Source organism: Spea bombifrons, chromosome 3, assembly GCF_027358695.1.
Source record: "Spea bombifrons isolate aSpeBom1 chromosome 3, aSpeBom1.2.pri, whole genome shotgun sequence".
NCBI lineage: Eukaryota > Metazoa > Chordata > Amphibia > Anura > Pelobatidae > Spea > Spea bombifrons.
Window position 1 is genome coordinate 67,616,450 of NC_071089.1, and position 15,747 is coordinate 67,632,196.

At 35.5% G+C, this 15,747-nt stretch overlaps 1 protein-coding gene across 4 annotated transcripts in view; it reads right to left on the minus strand.

Annotated features, from left to right (window-relative positions):
- EPHA7 (EPH receptor A7) overlaps positions 1-15,747 on the minus strand; it is a 94,198-nt gene that overhangs the window by 29,224 nt on the left and 49,227 nt on the right. For all 4 annotated transcript variants that reach the window (XM_053461094.1, XM_053461092.1, XM_053461093.1 and 1 more), the window contains exon 5: positions 14,256-14,591. In XM_053461094.1, coding sequence (XP_053317069.1) covers positions 14,256-14,591 — 336 coding nt within the window. The remainder of the gene's footprint in view (positions 1-14,255; positions 14,592-15,747) is intronic.

Genomic DNA, 15,747 nt, shown 5'->3' on the forward strand with positions numbered 1-15,747 from the left:
TAAAAGTTGTAAGGGTTATGGAAACAAAGTATAGTATGTAACAGAGCATTTGGCTTGCTGCAAGATTTAAACTTATGTATATGGGCTATTACTGTACTAGGGAATGTTGCTGAACATAAATTGTTTTTTTTTCTTTTGAAGTAGCGCCTAACCTGTTAAAGAAATCTTAACTAATCCTATCATTCTTACTAAATGATGGACTTTACATGGAAAAACTGTATCAAATGAAAACCTCACCTGTCATTGGAAAATCCATATACTGTGTGTGGGTGCATTAAACATGGAAAAAAGTAAATTGTTATTAAACATATGGCTAAAATCACTAAAAAAAGGGATATTTTTAGGGTGGAGTTTAAAAAGTTCATCTTAAAATCCCAGGCAGGGCTGATTATCAGATCAATGCAATAATTGCAGAATAGCAGCTTGAGTAAGAAAATTCTACAAACCTTTACAGAAATTGAGGGCTATATAAAACAACAGTAACGAGAGGCGGTTAGATTGTTAAAAAAAAATAAAAATAAAACATACACAAATTTGAAATAATTTTATATTATTTTTTGGGTGGTCTATTTTACTCGTTCTTGTTCTATGTTACTGAATGGGAAGAATGCGTCTGTGTTGCTAATAGGCGGTGTGCGGTCTGTAAAGTAACTTAGAAGTGCTTGGCTATCTGTAAAGGCACCAACGGGAGTTGTTAGAAAGTACTGATGGTACATTAAGTACTCGTTTAATATAATGATTCTGCTGTGCAAAACCACTCACAGAGGCACAAGGCTGCTGTGGCATGTATTGATCGTGTTGCACCGAATCAAAAGAGTAAAACTCAATTACATATCAGGGGGTACATTTAGTAAGAGTCTACTACGAATATGCTTCCTCTTCGCAACCTGATAAATCACCAAGCACGCCTCATTACAGAAATGAGCCATAGTTTTAAAAGTTTAGTGAAAGGCAGCGAGATATATCTTTGTTGGGTTTTTTTCCCGCCTTTAATTAGAATTGCTATTTTACAGCTTAAACGGCTTAACCGGTACTGAAATATGTATTATGTGATACTTTAAAGCCATGGGCCAGTGCATGACCTGACCCAAACTTGTTTTTCTTTTCCCCTGCAACAAATATCTTTCTCAATGTCTCAATAAGCTTAGCCCACTCGCTCTATTCATTCCCTGGCATGTACGAGAATCCACAACAATCCGAGAAAGACTTGTAAAAAAAGAATGGCCTTTATTAGCAGCATACTTCAAGAAAACTAAGATAAATCAACATTAATCCTCCTTCCAAAAAACAACAAAAAAAAAAGAACGGCGCAGCTCACAGCTGGCGGAATGATGGGCTACGGATTACGCAAACCTAATCTGCAATAAATTCAGGATGTGATCTCCTCTGACCTCATCAATGAAATCAACAAAAACGTAACTTTGTAAATCCTTCAGTCATTCTACAACAGGGCTATGCATAGCTCACCTTTACTTCTTTAAGGAACAAAAAAAATCACAAAAATTGTTTAATTGTTAAAATTAGCCGGCCAGGACGAAAAATAAAAAAGCTTTAGTGTAATTTAAAAAAAAAAGAAAAAAATAGAAAGAATAAGGGTTTCTGAGAGGACACACACAAATGCTTTCTTTCCTTTTATAAGAACCATTTTACACGTTAAGCTTTATCCTGTTACTTTCATTCAAATGCTAATTTGGAAAGAGATTAGTAAAAATCAGAGTTGTCAAGTACAGTAATGTGGTCTTTCTAAAGGAGAAAAAAAAGCCCAACTGATGCTTTTTTTTGGCACTGAATATTTACATAAAGCAGCCCAAGCTAACAAGTGTTTTATACAAATTGCCTGCAGAATATTCGTTTGGATGTATTCTTAAAATTATTTAACTACACGCGTGTACATGGAAGGTGGCAGCAGTCTTGAACAGCTTTACCAAACCGCTCCAGGATCCGGCTTGCAATATTTCAGTGACACTTAGGATGGTTTGTAGAGATTGGCAGTTTGCAATCACTGAATTCAGATTGGGGGGGATACTGCGATGTATTGCATGGATGAGGCTATACGTAGGGTACGTGATCCTCTCTGCCCCCAATGGTGGGACAATGGGGCAGCTAGATTGGGAAGCTGGACACTGCCTGAAGATCATGACTCCCCCATGGAAAAAAAGAGAGACTTGTGATGAGTCCCTTTAAATAACTGCAAAAAAACCTAAATAAACATTAAATTAAAGGTGACACTGAGTTATTATGTGCATTAAAATACATATGATGACCAGAATGTCCCTTTAAATAAAAGCATGTTGCCCAGGAACCTATATTGATGACATACCTATGCAGACATTATTTTATTACATAAAAACAATCATATAACGGAGATGTGTTTTTTTGTGCATGCTCCTGACACTACTCATTTTTTCCCAACAGCAATTACAAGTATCATGATTATGTAATTAAGGTAAAGCACAACTGACAAGAAATAAATTAATTGTAAAAATGACTTGTTAACATAACTACTTGATACACAAACACTAAACAGCGTCCTTGTAACATGAAAAATGATGCAAAATCACCATTTAGGAGCTCATGGAAAATGCATTAGTAGGACTGGTACCATGGGCAATCTCTTTATTATACCTGAAGGCAGGCAATCATACCAAAAAAAATATTTTTTTATCCGCAGGATTTTTTTTTCACTTGAGGCAAGCAGGTTGTGCTCACAAACAAGCGACTGAAACATCATTGTTTTAATGACTTCAGCATCACGGCTCAGGATTTCCTCTAGCGATAACAGTCTTGCTGCATACACGGCTTTACACTCTGTGGAATTTATATTTCTAGACACTAGACTTACGGATTGCTTGCTTTGGCTGCATATGATACACATAATGCATCTCTTCCATGGGATGGTTTATACAATATTTAATCTAATTTGCAGGCAACGGTAATGCCTATGATCCATATCTAAATGCGATCAGATTGTGTAATATAATTCATCAAAGATTAAGGACATTAAAAAAATTATAATTACACAGTTGCCATTCTTTGAAAGATGTATACATACTTATGATTCACAAATCCAGTGCTAAAGGCTTATCGGGGCAATTTTGGGGCATAATGATAAAACCCAGCAGGAAAATTCTACTAGTTGCTATGGTGACTACACCAACTATACAGCTTTGAACCAGAACCTTATGTGTTATTTCAGGATGAGGGTCGGTGGGTGTCTTACACCTTTTAGTTGACTAATTAGAGATGTGTTTCTGATTATCATGATCTATTCTTTATGTAGTTATACAAAAACAAAAAACGTAAGGAGACATAAATATGGCGGGCCCTTTGTATTAGATGTCACATTCTAAAGATAACCTGTCGCTGGTTCCATAACCTAATTGTGGTAGGGCTTAGTTTATACTTCAGACCAAGACATCCTAAAAAATGACACACGATGCATGCTGGCAATGACTTGTTAATAGACCATGTAAGTGTCCATGTTAAGGAAGGACAGTCCCTCGTCCCTCGTTATAGGAGCCCTGGCTATGTTCTACAGCCCTAAAGTCACAATAGTCTACAACAATGATCTCAATTAAACTGTGTGGATAAAATACTCCGTTACAGCATGTTAAGCAGTTGTAGCTATCAGCAGATCATATATAAAGACTGGTAAAGCCCACATTCTAGCTCTATCTCTAATCATACCTCCTACAACAAGAGTCACCTCTTTGGCCACGTGAGTCTGCCTTTTCTGGCTGTTACTGTGCACAGTTAGTCTAAAGCCAGAATAAGCTGGTGATCTGCAAGAAGCCTGCAAGGCACAGTGGCATTTAGACAAGGTCTAGGTTTTCTGGGTCAGGCTGCTAAGCTGAATTAGAAACCCTAAAGGTGAATTTAAATTAAAAAAAAAACAAAAAAAAAACTGCAGTGCAATTGTTACAGTATATAAAAGTGTTTACATAAAATGACTCCATGCTTGGAACCTCTTAAACTACATGAAAAAAATAATAATTTGGTGCTAAATTATTAAAATAAAAAAGGAAAACCCCAAAACAATGAAGGTAAAACATTAAGATAGCACTGATCTGCATCTAACGGTTCCTCATTATTATAAGAAAATAGTGGGAAGCAATAGCTTTATTGGATACCGTTGTTAACGTTTTCAGAAAGGTATCTGAAGCCGTTAAAGCAACACAGAAAACAAGACACATTTCCTGCAACTGTTTAGCTCAGAGGCCTGCCAAATGAAAGAACAATTGGCTCGGCATTAGAGCACATGGTCCATGGCTCCTGCTCAGATCACCAGACACAGATATGCTAATAGAGGCATGACATGTTGGACATAAACACGTTTACTGGAGCCAGTGTGGAAAGGCACACAAATGTGCTACACACCTGCACACAAACTTGGATCATAATCGGCATGAAAGTCAAGGAGCAATTTTAACCCATAGCTGATACGTACATAACAAATACAATCAAAAGTGAACGAACGATAAGCATCATGTGACTTGTAGTCATGAAATAGGTAGAGAGCTACTTGTACTTTACTTTTTAGATGACTTATTACCCATCTTTTGCTCCTCATACAATCAGAAATCCCTAGATATTTGGAAATGCCTACAAATTAAATTAACATTATATCTCTATAGCACCATCATGTTCCACAGCGCTGTACAATAGTTGAACAGGACGTACCAAGTAATATACAATATAACAATTTGACAGGCAAGGAGGGACCTGCTCAAGCAAGCTTACGATCCGGAAGATATATATGTATATAAAAACATATACAACTGGAAACACCAATTTTTTTAGACAATAAATTCAGGGATGGGTTAACAGATTGTAAACTACTGGTAATTACTGGAAATTTTGGAAACAGTGCTAGAAAACCTGCTGGAGGTCTATAACTAAAAAAAGGTATTTTAATTAGGATGACCACGTGTGTGATGCATGTACTCATACACGTGAACCAATTAATTATCCATCTCACACACAGCAGGGCAGCACTTTACCTGTGCTGGTCAGGAGTATGTGAAAATCATGCGTGCCCTGGATAACCTGGCCACCGTCATAACCTAATTGTAATGTAAAAATGTATCGAGCCCCTAAGCCTAAAAGTGCTTGCCTCCAAGAACAACTCAAATGACTCTCTATACTATACATATATACATGTGCCAAGACCACATTTTCCATATATGTTGCACAGAACCATTAGTGAATTGAGCCCTCAATCACATATATAATTAACACTTTAATCCCCAATGCAGAATTAATTTTTTTCTCCAATTTTAGGCTTAATCAGCAGGCTCAGATGTCTGCAAAGAATAATTGCCATGCTAACAGTAAGAACATAATTTTCTACACATTGAACATTTACAGACATTCCTTTAATTGGTTTCCTCTCTGTAAATGATTAAACCTCAACTTGCAAGCATATACAATTAAAATCATCTTTCTTGTGTGACTCTGATATCAAATACACTTGCAGCATAACTACTGCACGTGCATCATAGAGCCATTCTTCATCCAGTTCTGCTAATAGTTAAACTCAACGACTTTTGTGTTTAATTAGTGTGCTTTTAGTCAAGACTAGATTTAAGAGCCTCTTGCATCATTTCACAACTAAGAGCTGTGTTCTGCTCAATTTGTAAATGGGGATAACTTTCTATTGCTCCTCATATTTCACATTCCAGAAAACACCAGCTTTGTAAAATGAGCCCCTATTTATTTATTTATTTTTTTACCGTTTGCTTACTAAAATAAAGCGAAGGGAAGGAAAACGGATCAGAAAAAAAATAAAAATAAAAGTTGTTCACCAGAATGAAAATTCTAAATAATAATAATTTGCTAAAATTGGAAATAAAAAGTTGATTGGCATTAAAATAGACTTTTCAGGAGGAATAGGAAATAAATGTTCTGCTTTACGTTCTATGGATAAAAGTACAACATGTGGTTCTAATTTTTTTCCTGTTTTCCCTTTAGGGTAGTTTTGCAGCTCATTTCTCTTCTCTGTAAGGCGCTCGGTTTCTGTAGTTCACAGATCAGGTCCCTTTAATGATGATCTATTTATGTGTGTGTGCCTTTTTGGAAAAGGTCTTTAAACTGTCAAGGAAATGTCTTTCAAGATAAACCCCATGTGCCATGCCCATTAGTTTAACCTGACCTGATCTCCTGTTTTAAATAGTCACTACTGCAAAGAAAAAAAAAGAAAAAAGCTAACTCGAGCTCATTATAACACCCTATCTTCGTATCCATATATCTTAAGTGTTAAAAGGAATCATAACATAAGCTAGGTGTTGATCTTAAATGCTAGAATCAGAAGGCGGAAAGAACGTAGACGGGAATGAATCAGCCCTACATTAGTGTAATTCACTGTTCTTCTTTGGCCCTATCTGTAACAGCAATTTGAGTAGCCATCATTGGCTTTCTGGCCTGTGTGGTGAAACAGAGCCACTGAAGCACACACAATTCATGAAGGTTTGCCTCCAATAAAGGCCGAAATTGGATACTTGGTAAGATTAATTACCTAGATAGGGCCTTATAATGCAAGTCAAATGGGAAAGTAATTAAAGTGCACCTTCTGTGAAAAATATTCATTACGGGTGTATCAGGTGACAGATAAATCAAGAGGCATTTAAAAAGCTATAGGTTAACCGGCAGCAGGTCTCCCCCTTCCCTGGACCTCCAAAAGAAAGTAGTGATATTGAATTAGCTTCTCCAGCCCAGCTCCCTCAGAAGACAAAAGAGGAGATTGTAATGAAAACGGCAAGAAAGAGATACCAACACAATGGGATTGTGTCTAATGACAAAAAAAAAGTTAAACTAAAAGAGGAATCGGTCATGTGTCAGCTTTCTGATTTGTATCCAGGCCTACTATTTTACCTTAGGAGAGGAAGGTAGCGGTGAAAAGAAGGCAAGTGGAGAATTAATACATAATACTGGTCCCCTGGGTACAATTTCGGGAGATGAAAAAGGATGCTTTAGTAATCAAGTATGGTTATATATGAGAGTAAATCAAATAGCACAAGAAGTGTCTCACATCACCAGTACTAAATAAGCTCTTTAGATCCTGCATTAATGCTGTTCTGATGGCAGGGTTATTTACATCCCTAACTAATTATAAAAGACAGAGTTTTTATGTGGCAATAATTATTTTACTCACGGGAACACTGGCCGTAAGTAATAACACATTTTTTCCCCCCTATTTTGTTAGTTCCTTCGGATTGAAGAGAAATAGTTCAAGCACAGAAGCCGGAAAAAAACATTATTACTATTTTGACATCAAAAGGTGCATTAGGAGGGTGTGTATCAGAAGTACGTTAAGAACAGGGTCATGCTGACAGCACAGCAAACAGACCTTCCTACTGAATCTGTTGTAGAACATACTAGAATGTAGAATGACTGTGGCAAAGGCATACATATGTGGAATACTACATTGTAAAACATATTTGTTATGTTTTTGCATCATAATATGTAAGGAAAAATAAGATAATATGATAAGAATTAAATGCCTCTTTTCTGCTGGCAAAAAAAAAAGATTTTTAACCTTTCTCTTCATGCTACAAATGTAACACAACAAATTATAAATGACAAAACCTTTGTTTAAAGACTGGTAATTTATATGCTGAATAAGGCAAATGATCAAAATTATAGTAAGTACCATTAAATAATTACTATTTTGGATGTCAGAGAGGATAGCTTGCTTTATCCCTGAATGAAGCTGTAGAAGTCACGCACATTTGTCAGTGAAGTCTTAATGGAAAACACTATTGTCATTTTGACTACAATTGATAAATAATCAGTAAGCTAAATTAAAAAATCTGACTATAGTGCTCAGAGCCGGCCTTAGGTGTTCTGGCGCCCTGTGCGGACTACTCCTCTGGCGCCCCCCCATCCCAAAAAAAGAAAGGAATAAAAACTTGTAACAAAACCCAAATCACTATATACTACGCCAAACATTGATGTGGTGTAGGCCTACCACTTCATTGTCTGGCTTAGTAGTAGGGATGCACCGAAACGAATTCTGGACTGAAACCGAAAGTGCAGTATTTACCTGGCCAAAACCGAATATAACCCCCCCACACCATAAAAAAATCTAACACTTTTATTTAAGTTGTGTTATTTTGTATACGCAGTTTTTATATAAATGTATTTTGTTGCAAGCTCTTTGTTGCTGTACCTTTTGTGATTTTTAGCATACCTGTAATCGAATTAACCACGCAGTCACGCACCATTTCTACTGTGGAAAGTGAATGAATCCACATCCCCCCCCCGCAAAAGTATATTTGCACAGAACAACTACAGTTAAAATCCCTTTGTGATCATCTTTTCCTTTTCAATAATGAGCCTATGACAAACAAAAAATAAATAGATGTCACCCTACCATGCTGCTATTCTGTTCTTCGTAAAATAACAGAAGGTGATGCAGAACCGTAGCAAACACAGGGAATCTTTCTAAGGTGCTGAACAGGTTTTTTTTCTCATTGACTTAAGAAAACAACACCTGCCATTGGATTATAAGATACATACAAGGGACAATACAAAAGCTTCAGGAAAGTAAATGATCACAGGCGAAGCAATGACCCCGCTGTTGTTAAAACTCAATGATGCACGTCAACGAGGAAACTGATCTCTGTCGTTCCTTGCATGTTGCTTCTGGTTAGTTTACCCAAATCCAGGTTACAAAGGCAAACGGGTATTTTAAACTGTTAGTTCACAGTTCATAAAAATAACTTATTGAAAGTATAGTTATAGAACACTGCAATAAAGACTCTTTCATCTAAAACCGCTTTTGAAACAAGGAAGGAGTAAGACATATGACAAGGGAACACCTGTTCTCCTAACAAGACGAACAAAAAAATTGTTGTTGTAGCTTGGTGCATTTTGATTTCTGCTGTGAACAAATGTATAAAATATCTCAACTGGTTGCAAGAAATCAATATCCCAAAGTGGATGAGAAAAGCAAATATATTGATATAGGATGGGGCCTGCAGTGGGAAGGTTCAAGTGAAGTCCAAAATTCTAAATATTTGGTCATCTTGTCCACTATGAATTGAACATATTTGATTTGGGTTGGATTTTGATTAAGCATGTGAGCATAATAAATATTTGTAATTTTTCATCCTCATTTTTCATCCTCATTCTTGTTTTTTGTTCAGATGATGTCAGTTAAAGGATTTGCCGAAAACTTTGGTGTTTTTTTTGATGGTGAAAAATATGAACAACTATAGAAACAATAGCATTAATAACACTCCTAAATAACACTCCTAACTGACAGATAAATTATCAGTCAAGTAATTTCACTAATGCATACCAAATAAACCGATTTATATGAAGATACAACAAGAAGAAGGCAGAAAACAAGTCAATGAGCAAGAGACAAATGAAAAGCCAACTATGGCGACTGTGTAAATCAATGCTGTCCAACATTTCCTGGGATTGAGACAGCAATCATTATTTCCTTTTTAACAAACCATGGTGATATATATATATATATATATATATATATATATATATATATATATATATATATATATATATATATTTGATGTTACCTCACTGTGAGAAGATCATTATTATTTACCAGCATTTAATTAAAACTTATGTTTTGGCCACATAATTTGTCATAATTACTGGAAGGCTAGGCTTTACACCTAAAACATTTACATTTTTTAACATTAGCAATAACCTCACAAGATATTATATATTTTATTCCACAAGCATTGCTATTAAAAAATAGATAGTTCTTTAACTGATCCAAAAATTTAGATGTAACCAAAGCCTAGGAGATGCTCATAAGCAGTAACATTTCACTAGTGACCGCAATAGAGCTTAAATATCATCTAGCTTTGGAGGATGTTAGCATGTTGCTTAATTTACACCGACTGTACAGAACCTGTTCTAGGGGGAATAGCTGTTAATTTGTGAATCAAATCAAGTTAGCACAACACAACACTGATTCTATCACATTGTATCATTAAATTGCTTTTTTTCTTTAGGCTATCACTCTACTGAATGCGTGTCAGGTTTAGCATTGGCTTGACACAGAAGGTTATTTCAGATATACTTTCCAACCCCGAGCTCGTAGAGAGAAACTTCTATATGATGTGGACTCTAGGATGGGAAATTGATAAATGGGTGGTATGGCGCGAGGTGTTAAAGCACCAGATTTACACCATAGGAATTACCTCCGAAACAATTACCAGCCACTGTTGGCCTTCTGGAATTTTTCAAGCTTTTTCTTTCCTCACTGTATTCCACCATTTACTATACGAGCCTTCAGCTTATATTGTCTGGGTGGGTGCCTCATAGAACTATTAAATTATGGCAGTTACTCTGTATGGGGCGGTATTTGAGCCACAGTTTGTGACGGTAATCCGAAATTACTGGAGACTAAATAAAAAAAGCTTTTAAGCTTGTGAACAGGGCCCTCTTTACCGAATACATCGGTTTGTCTTAGTCTGTGAATTCTAGGTTTGTCATACCGTTTCAATGTATGTATTGTAAGGAGCCCTGCACGAACTATTGGCGCCATATAAATAAAAAAAATAATAATTATTGCAATGTACTACTTGATTTTTGAGGTGTTAGGTTCAAAACACAATTTCATTTAAAAAAAAAAAGAATTAAGTCCATCACTGTATGATTCTGTACTTAATGCAGAATGTGAATTCATTATTTTCAATAAAAAAAATAAAATAATAACACTAATACACATTCCATTATGACAGCATACCAAGACCTAATTCCACTATCCTGTTCAGATAAGGCACCGATATACAATTACAAAGAGTGTGCCAATTATTTTGTATTGACTGGCAATGGATAATGAAGAGTTAATCATCTTCAGACGGCTCTAATTTCTTTCAGATGTCACCTTCGCCTGTCCTTGTGGTCCCAAACTGTGTATCCCAATGTATATTTCTGTCACGTACTTTGTCACAAGACATATATCATCCTATCCAACTCACATCCGATTCATTTTACTGGCTAACAACAACTACCTCTCCCTCTGTGCCTGACCCACTGCTAAACAAAATACAGATTGCATGGCTAATTTCTTTCCCAGCATTTCACTTCTTAATTGCTGCCTTCTAGCCGCATACCTACTATGTGCCATCCAGAGATGCTACGAAAATGAATCTCCTCCATGTGAAAACATTTTTTTTTTTTAAACTTGTAATTGATGTATCTGAAACGTTAGATCTTGATTATGTTCTAGTATTTAGCCCTATTACTTGGATCACTTGTTTAAAGCTGTTAATGATCCATCTGGATCGATGCCTTTGCTTGTAGATATAATTTACTGCATTGTTACATTAGTGCAGATGTTTTGATAAATGGCTATGCTCCATTTCACGGGCTGGCTTTTCAAATCACATTTATGGAACTAGAAGCAAATGAAACAAATAAATATAATTATCCAGATCTGTGTGTGATGCTTGGCTGTAATCACTAACTAATTATTTTTCTTCTAATAGCTTTCCATGCATGAAAATACTTTTGCCATTTTAAAAGGAAAATAATGCAGAATAGACCTATGCCCCCCCAAAAAAAAAAACATCCAGCATTTGGTTAAGAATGCCAGAATATTAAAAGTGAGGGGACTTTAGTCTTACTTTTTTGTTACTTTTTTTTTTCAAAGTGACAAACTATTCTACCACACATTTCTGGCTGTTGATTCCTCATTCATAGGTTAGCGAATACATTCTAAAGGGCTTATGGGTGTCATAAGGATATAGTTAAACGCTATGATTTTTTTTTTATATGTATATTGTATGACGCCTTACTCTAAATAAGATAAGAAGGTTAGAATTATTGCCAAAATTCAATTACTGGTATATTTCAAAAACTGCAGCAGGCACCCGGGCAGACAAAGCGCCAAAGGTAAAACCAGTTTTGGCCAATGCTCTACTAATGGTGGAAAGCCAGATTCTATCATACGTTAGCTGTAACCTTCTCAGCCAAATTCCATTTTCTCCCATTCGGACACAAAGGTGTTTCCTCTTCAGGAAGCAAATAGTTTGGTAAAATTATTCAGTAGATTCTTTTTTTTTTTTTAGACACAAACATTTTCAATACAATATATTTTGAACTTAAAATCTGTTAATTGTCATTCATGGATAATCCAAGAAGAACATTTTTAAAATTTTCTATACATAATACATATTTCTATTATTTTGGCATTTTAAGTAATTGTACCAAAAATGATCTTAAAAATTATTTGGCCTCAGATTTGTCAAAATAATATAAATAGGTATATCCAGCAAAAAAGTATAACACACATTAATATAGTTCATTAATGTATATTTAATATACTAATATATTAATTATAAGTTTTGAAAACAGAAATATAAATCACTGGTTGCCTGATAAATGTTAAGTAGCACAATTCCATGTGTTTAAAATATTATTGTATTCAAATAATTATTTTATATTATTTTACTTACAATGGATAGAACCTAATAAAACTGTTTGACATATATGGTTTTTGAATAAATATTCTATTTCATGTTTTTATATTAAAAATAAAATTCTTGTTTTTTTATATCAAAAGTTATATTTAAGATAAATTTCCCATGACAAAAACTATGGTGATGTAAAAAGATTTTACAATTTACAAGTTGTATTTTGTATATCATCTGTGTCCTATTTTTTTTTGTAATCAGATTATTTTCATAAACAATTATTTATTGCAATTTTTGTCTCATTATAACAAAAAAGTGACAAACCCAAAATTCATTACAGCTGGATTTTGGGTTTCTCCAAAGTAAAGCTTTAAAACTAGGCAATATATTAAAACTATATAATTTTACTATTTCCAAATGCGGATTAGTGCTCATTTTTTTGTAACCATCCATACCAACCGAGGCATTTTCCCGCCAAAACACACAAACTCAGTTTATACATTCTCAACTTCACACTCATTAGCCTAGTATACATAATTCTAGGATGTAGCAGATTATGAAATAACTCTTTCTAAACAGCTTTTCGGATGATTATCAGGAGGGAAAATTGTACATGAGAAGAGCAATTAATAGTAAGGCGGTTGACCCAACTATCTAATGAGGAAAATGTTCACTAGAACTCGCAAAATTAAAAATGGATAAATGAATCCAGGAATATTATAAAAGCTTAGGTCTGTGCTTTCCGCACCATTAGGTAGAGTTTCTAACCAGCCACTGTTGACAAGGCCAATTTCACATGATTGATAGCTGCAAATGCAGTACCTTTTCACAAGGTAATAGGCAAGCGTCAGGAAGTCTGATATCTGTAGTGGGGAAGTGCATCTATATACGCAGTTCCAAGAAATAACGTTTGCATCCCCTGGTTTACAAGATTCAATTAAATAAGTAATCAGCATAGCAAAGGAATAAAGGGGACTGTCGAATATTTTCTTTAATACCACGCAGGGAAAGATAATCACATTTATTTTACGGTATAACAAGCAACGGCACTTTATGTGAACAATGGTAGATTAAGAGTTATAAGAGTTATATTAGATTACATAAAACGGAGCTGTGATTATTATTATTAAATGTTCATTTTTTTTAAATTATTCAGATGTATGTTTTCCAGCTCTTATATCCACTTAAAAACACAACCAGGGGATTTCCTGTACATTTTATTCTGAGTTGGGCATGATCAGTAAGCGAAGGTTGCACTGGGATCCTATTTTAGCCCATGCAGGAAACTTCTTGTTTCCTCCGCTCTGCCTACATTGTTTAGCAGACTACGCATGAGCATCTAGCGCTAGAAACTGTTTACCACCAATAAGGCTATTATCACAAATCTCATTTGGCAAGATGGCAGCTGAAATACAACTGAAAAGGTAATTAAGGAGAAGAATGCATAATCATTATATTGTACATAGGTAAATTACCAATCTGGAATTTGATGAAATAATGAATAGAAAAATAAGTAGATACATCCAATATAAGTAGTAGCTGAATCAGTAGCTATATTAGTAGTACAGGGTAATAACGGTATTTTTTGATCATTGATCCATTGTAAGATTAAATATGAACTAAGTGGATCATAATATACTGTATATGTCTAATAATATCTAATCTGAAATGTGAAAAAATGCATACCCTGATAACCTACAGAAGGACTTAATTATTGTGGGTCCATTAAGACCCATCTTTCTGTTAAAATTATCTGTCTATTAAATCACACACACAATAAAAACTGCTGCAATGACTTTTTTCATGTTAAGCGTGCTCACAATATTGAATTGGTTTTAGGGCGTAGCAAGGAAAACATACCTGCTTGACCAGTTGTAATACTGACAGCGGCAAACAGCCTTTGGGAACGACTCAGGTCTGAAACCCCGTTCACAGCTTCTACTTCAAACGTGTAATTAGCGTGAGCCACAAGGTCAACGATTGTGATGTAGGTATCAATTAATCCACTTTGCTGCGGTACGTATCCAACGGTGTTCCCACAGGTTACACATTCACCCTGCTCCCAGCTACATCTTTTGCATATAACTCGGTAGGTGACATCATTCCTTCCACCATTGTCAGCTGGAGGACTCCACTCCAGGGTCACTGTTGTCTGGTTAATATTGTAAATAAGGTTCTGTGGAGCAGATGGAGGTCCTTTTAAAGAGAAAACATGAAAATGGTTATAATTGATGTAAATTCTGGAACGTAATCACGAAAACCGAACTGCTGTACAATGAAACATCTGCAGGTGCGCTCAACTCCATCTCAAAACCTGCTTCATTTACCAGGAGGGACACTAAGACATTAGTTATGGAAGAAATGTTAGAAGCCCATGGGCTGGTAATGTAAAATAATGATATGCAGTTTAGGGAAATATGTAATAAAAACCTCTGCTTCGTGATGATTTCATTCCAGCTTATCAAGTGTGCTTAAATTATAGGTCTGCTTTGGGTTCACTACTCTTCACGAAAACAAATCCCTTAAATAATTATGCTCTCATTTCATTTTTAGAGCCTCTTATCCACAAGAGGTCATAATCTAAAACTAGAGGGTCTTAGATGCTATGTAAGGAAGTTCTGGTAGATAAGTGGAACAGCCTCCCAGCAGTGGTAGAGACTGCGGGGGGAATGTAAACATGCATGGGATACGCATAAGGCTATCCTAAGCCTACGACAAGACCAAGTACTGATTAAGGTCTTTAAAGCAGGAAAATGGGCAGACAAGATGAGTTCAATGGCTTTTATCTGTTATCCTTTGTATATTTCTTTGTTAACATGTGAGATAAATAATTAGAGCGAAAATACAACAGAATCAGTACAGAGCGTACTGTCTCACTAGAAATAGATGTGGTTTTTTTGCACATCATTCCTAATAACACCAAGATCTCTACTGAACTAAAAACATAGTTTTTACATACAAATTAATATTCATTTTCTGCTATAATAATTAATGCAGATGAAACAATATCTGTGCCTTATATGTATGCAGTGCAGTCAACAACATTCATTATATCATCTAGTGGAAAACAACATTTGAAAATAACCTAGGGACCTGTCAAGTTCTCTCAATTTCCTAAACATGTAGAATACGCAGCGCTAAAATAAGCTTTTTATCATAAGGGCATAATAGGAAGTCCTTCTTGAACTATGACCTTGACAATCCCCACGCAGCAGCAGGCATTGTACCCGGAACCACGAGGGCAAGATTGTGGATGACTTAGCATCCCTGGCATTTTTATGACGTACATGTGGACACGTTACACTTTTAAACACATACTTCAGGACCTAATCTGTCTCTGGGGTGGCATGTG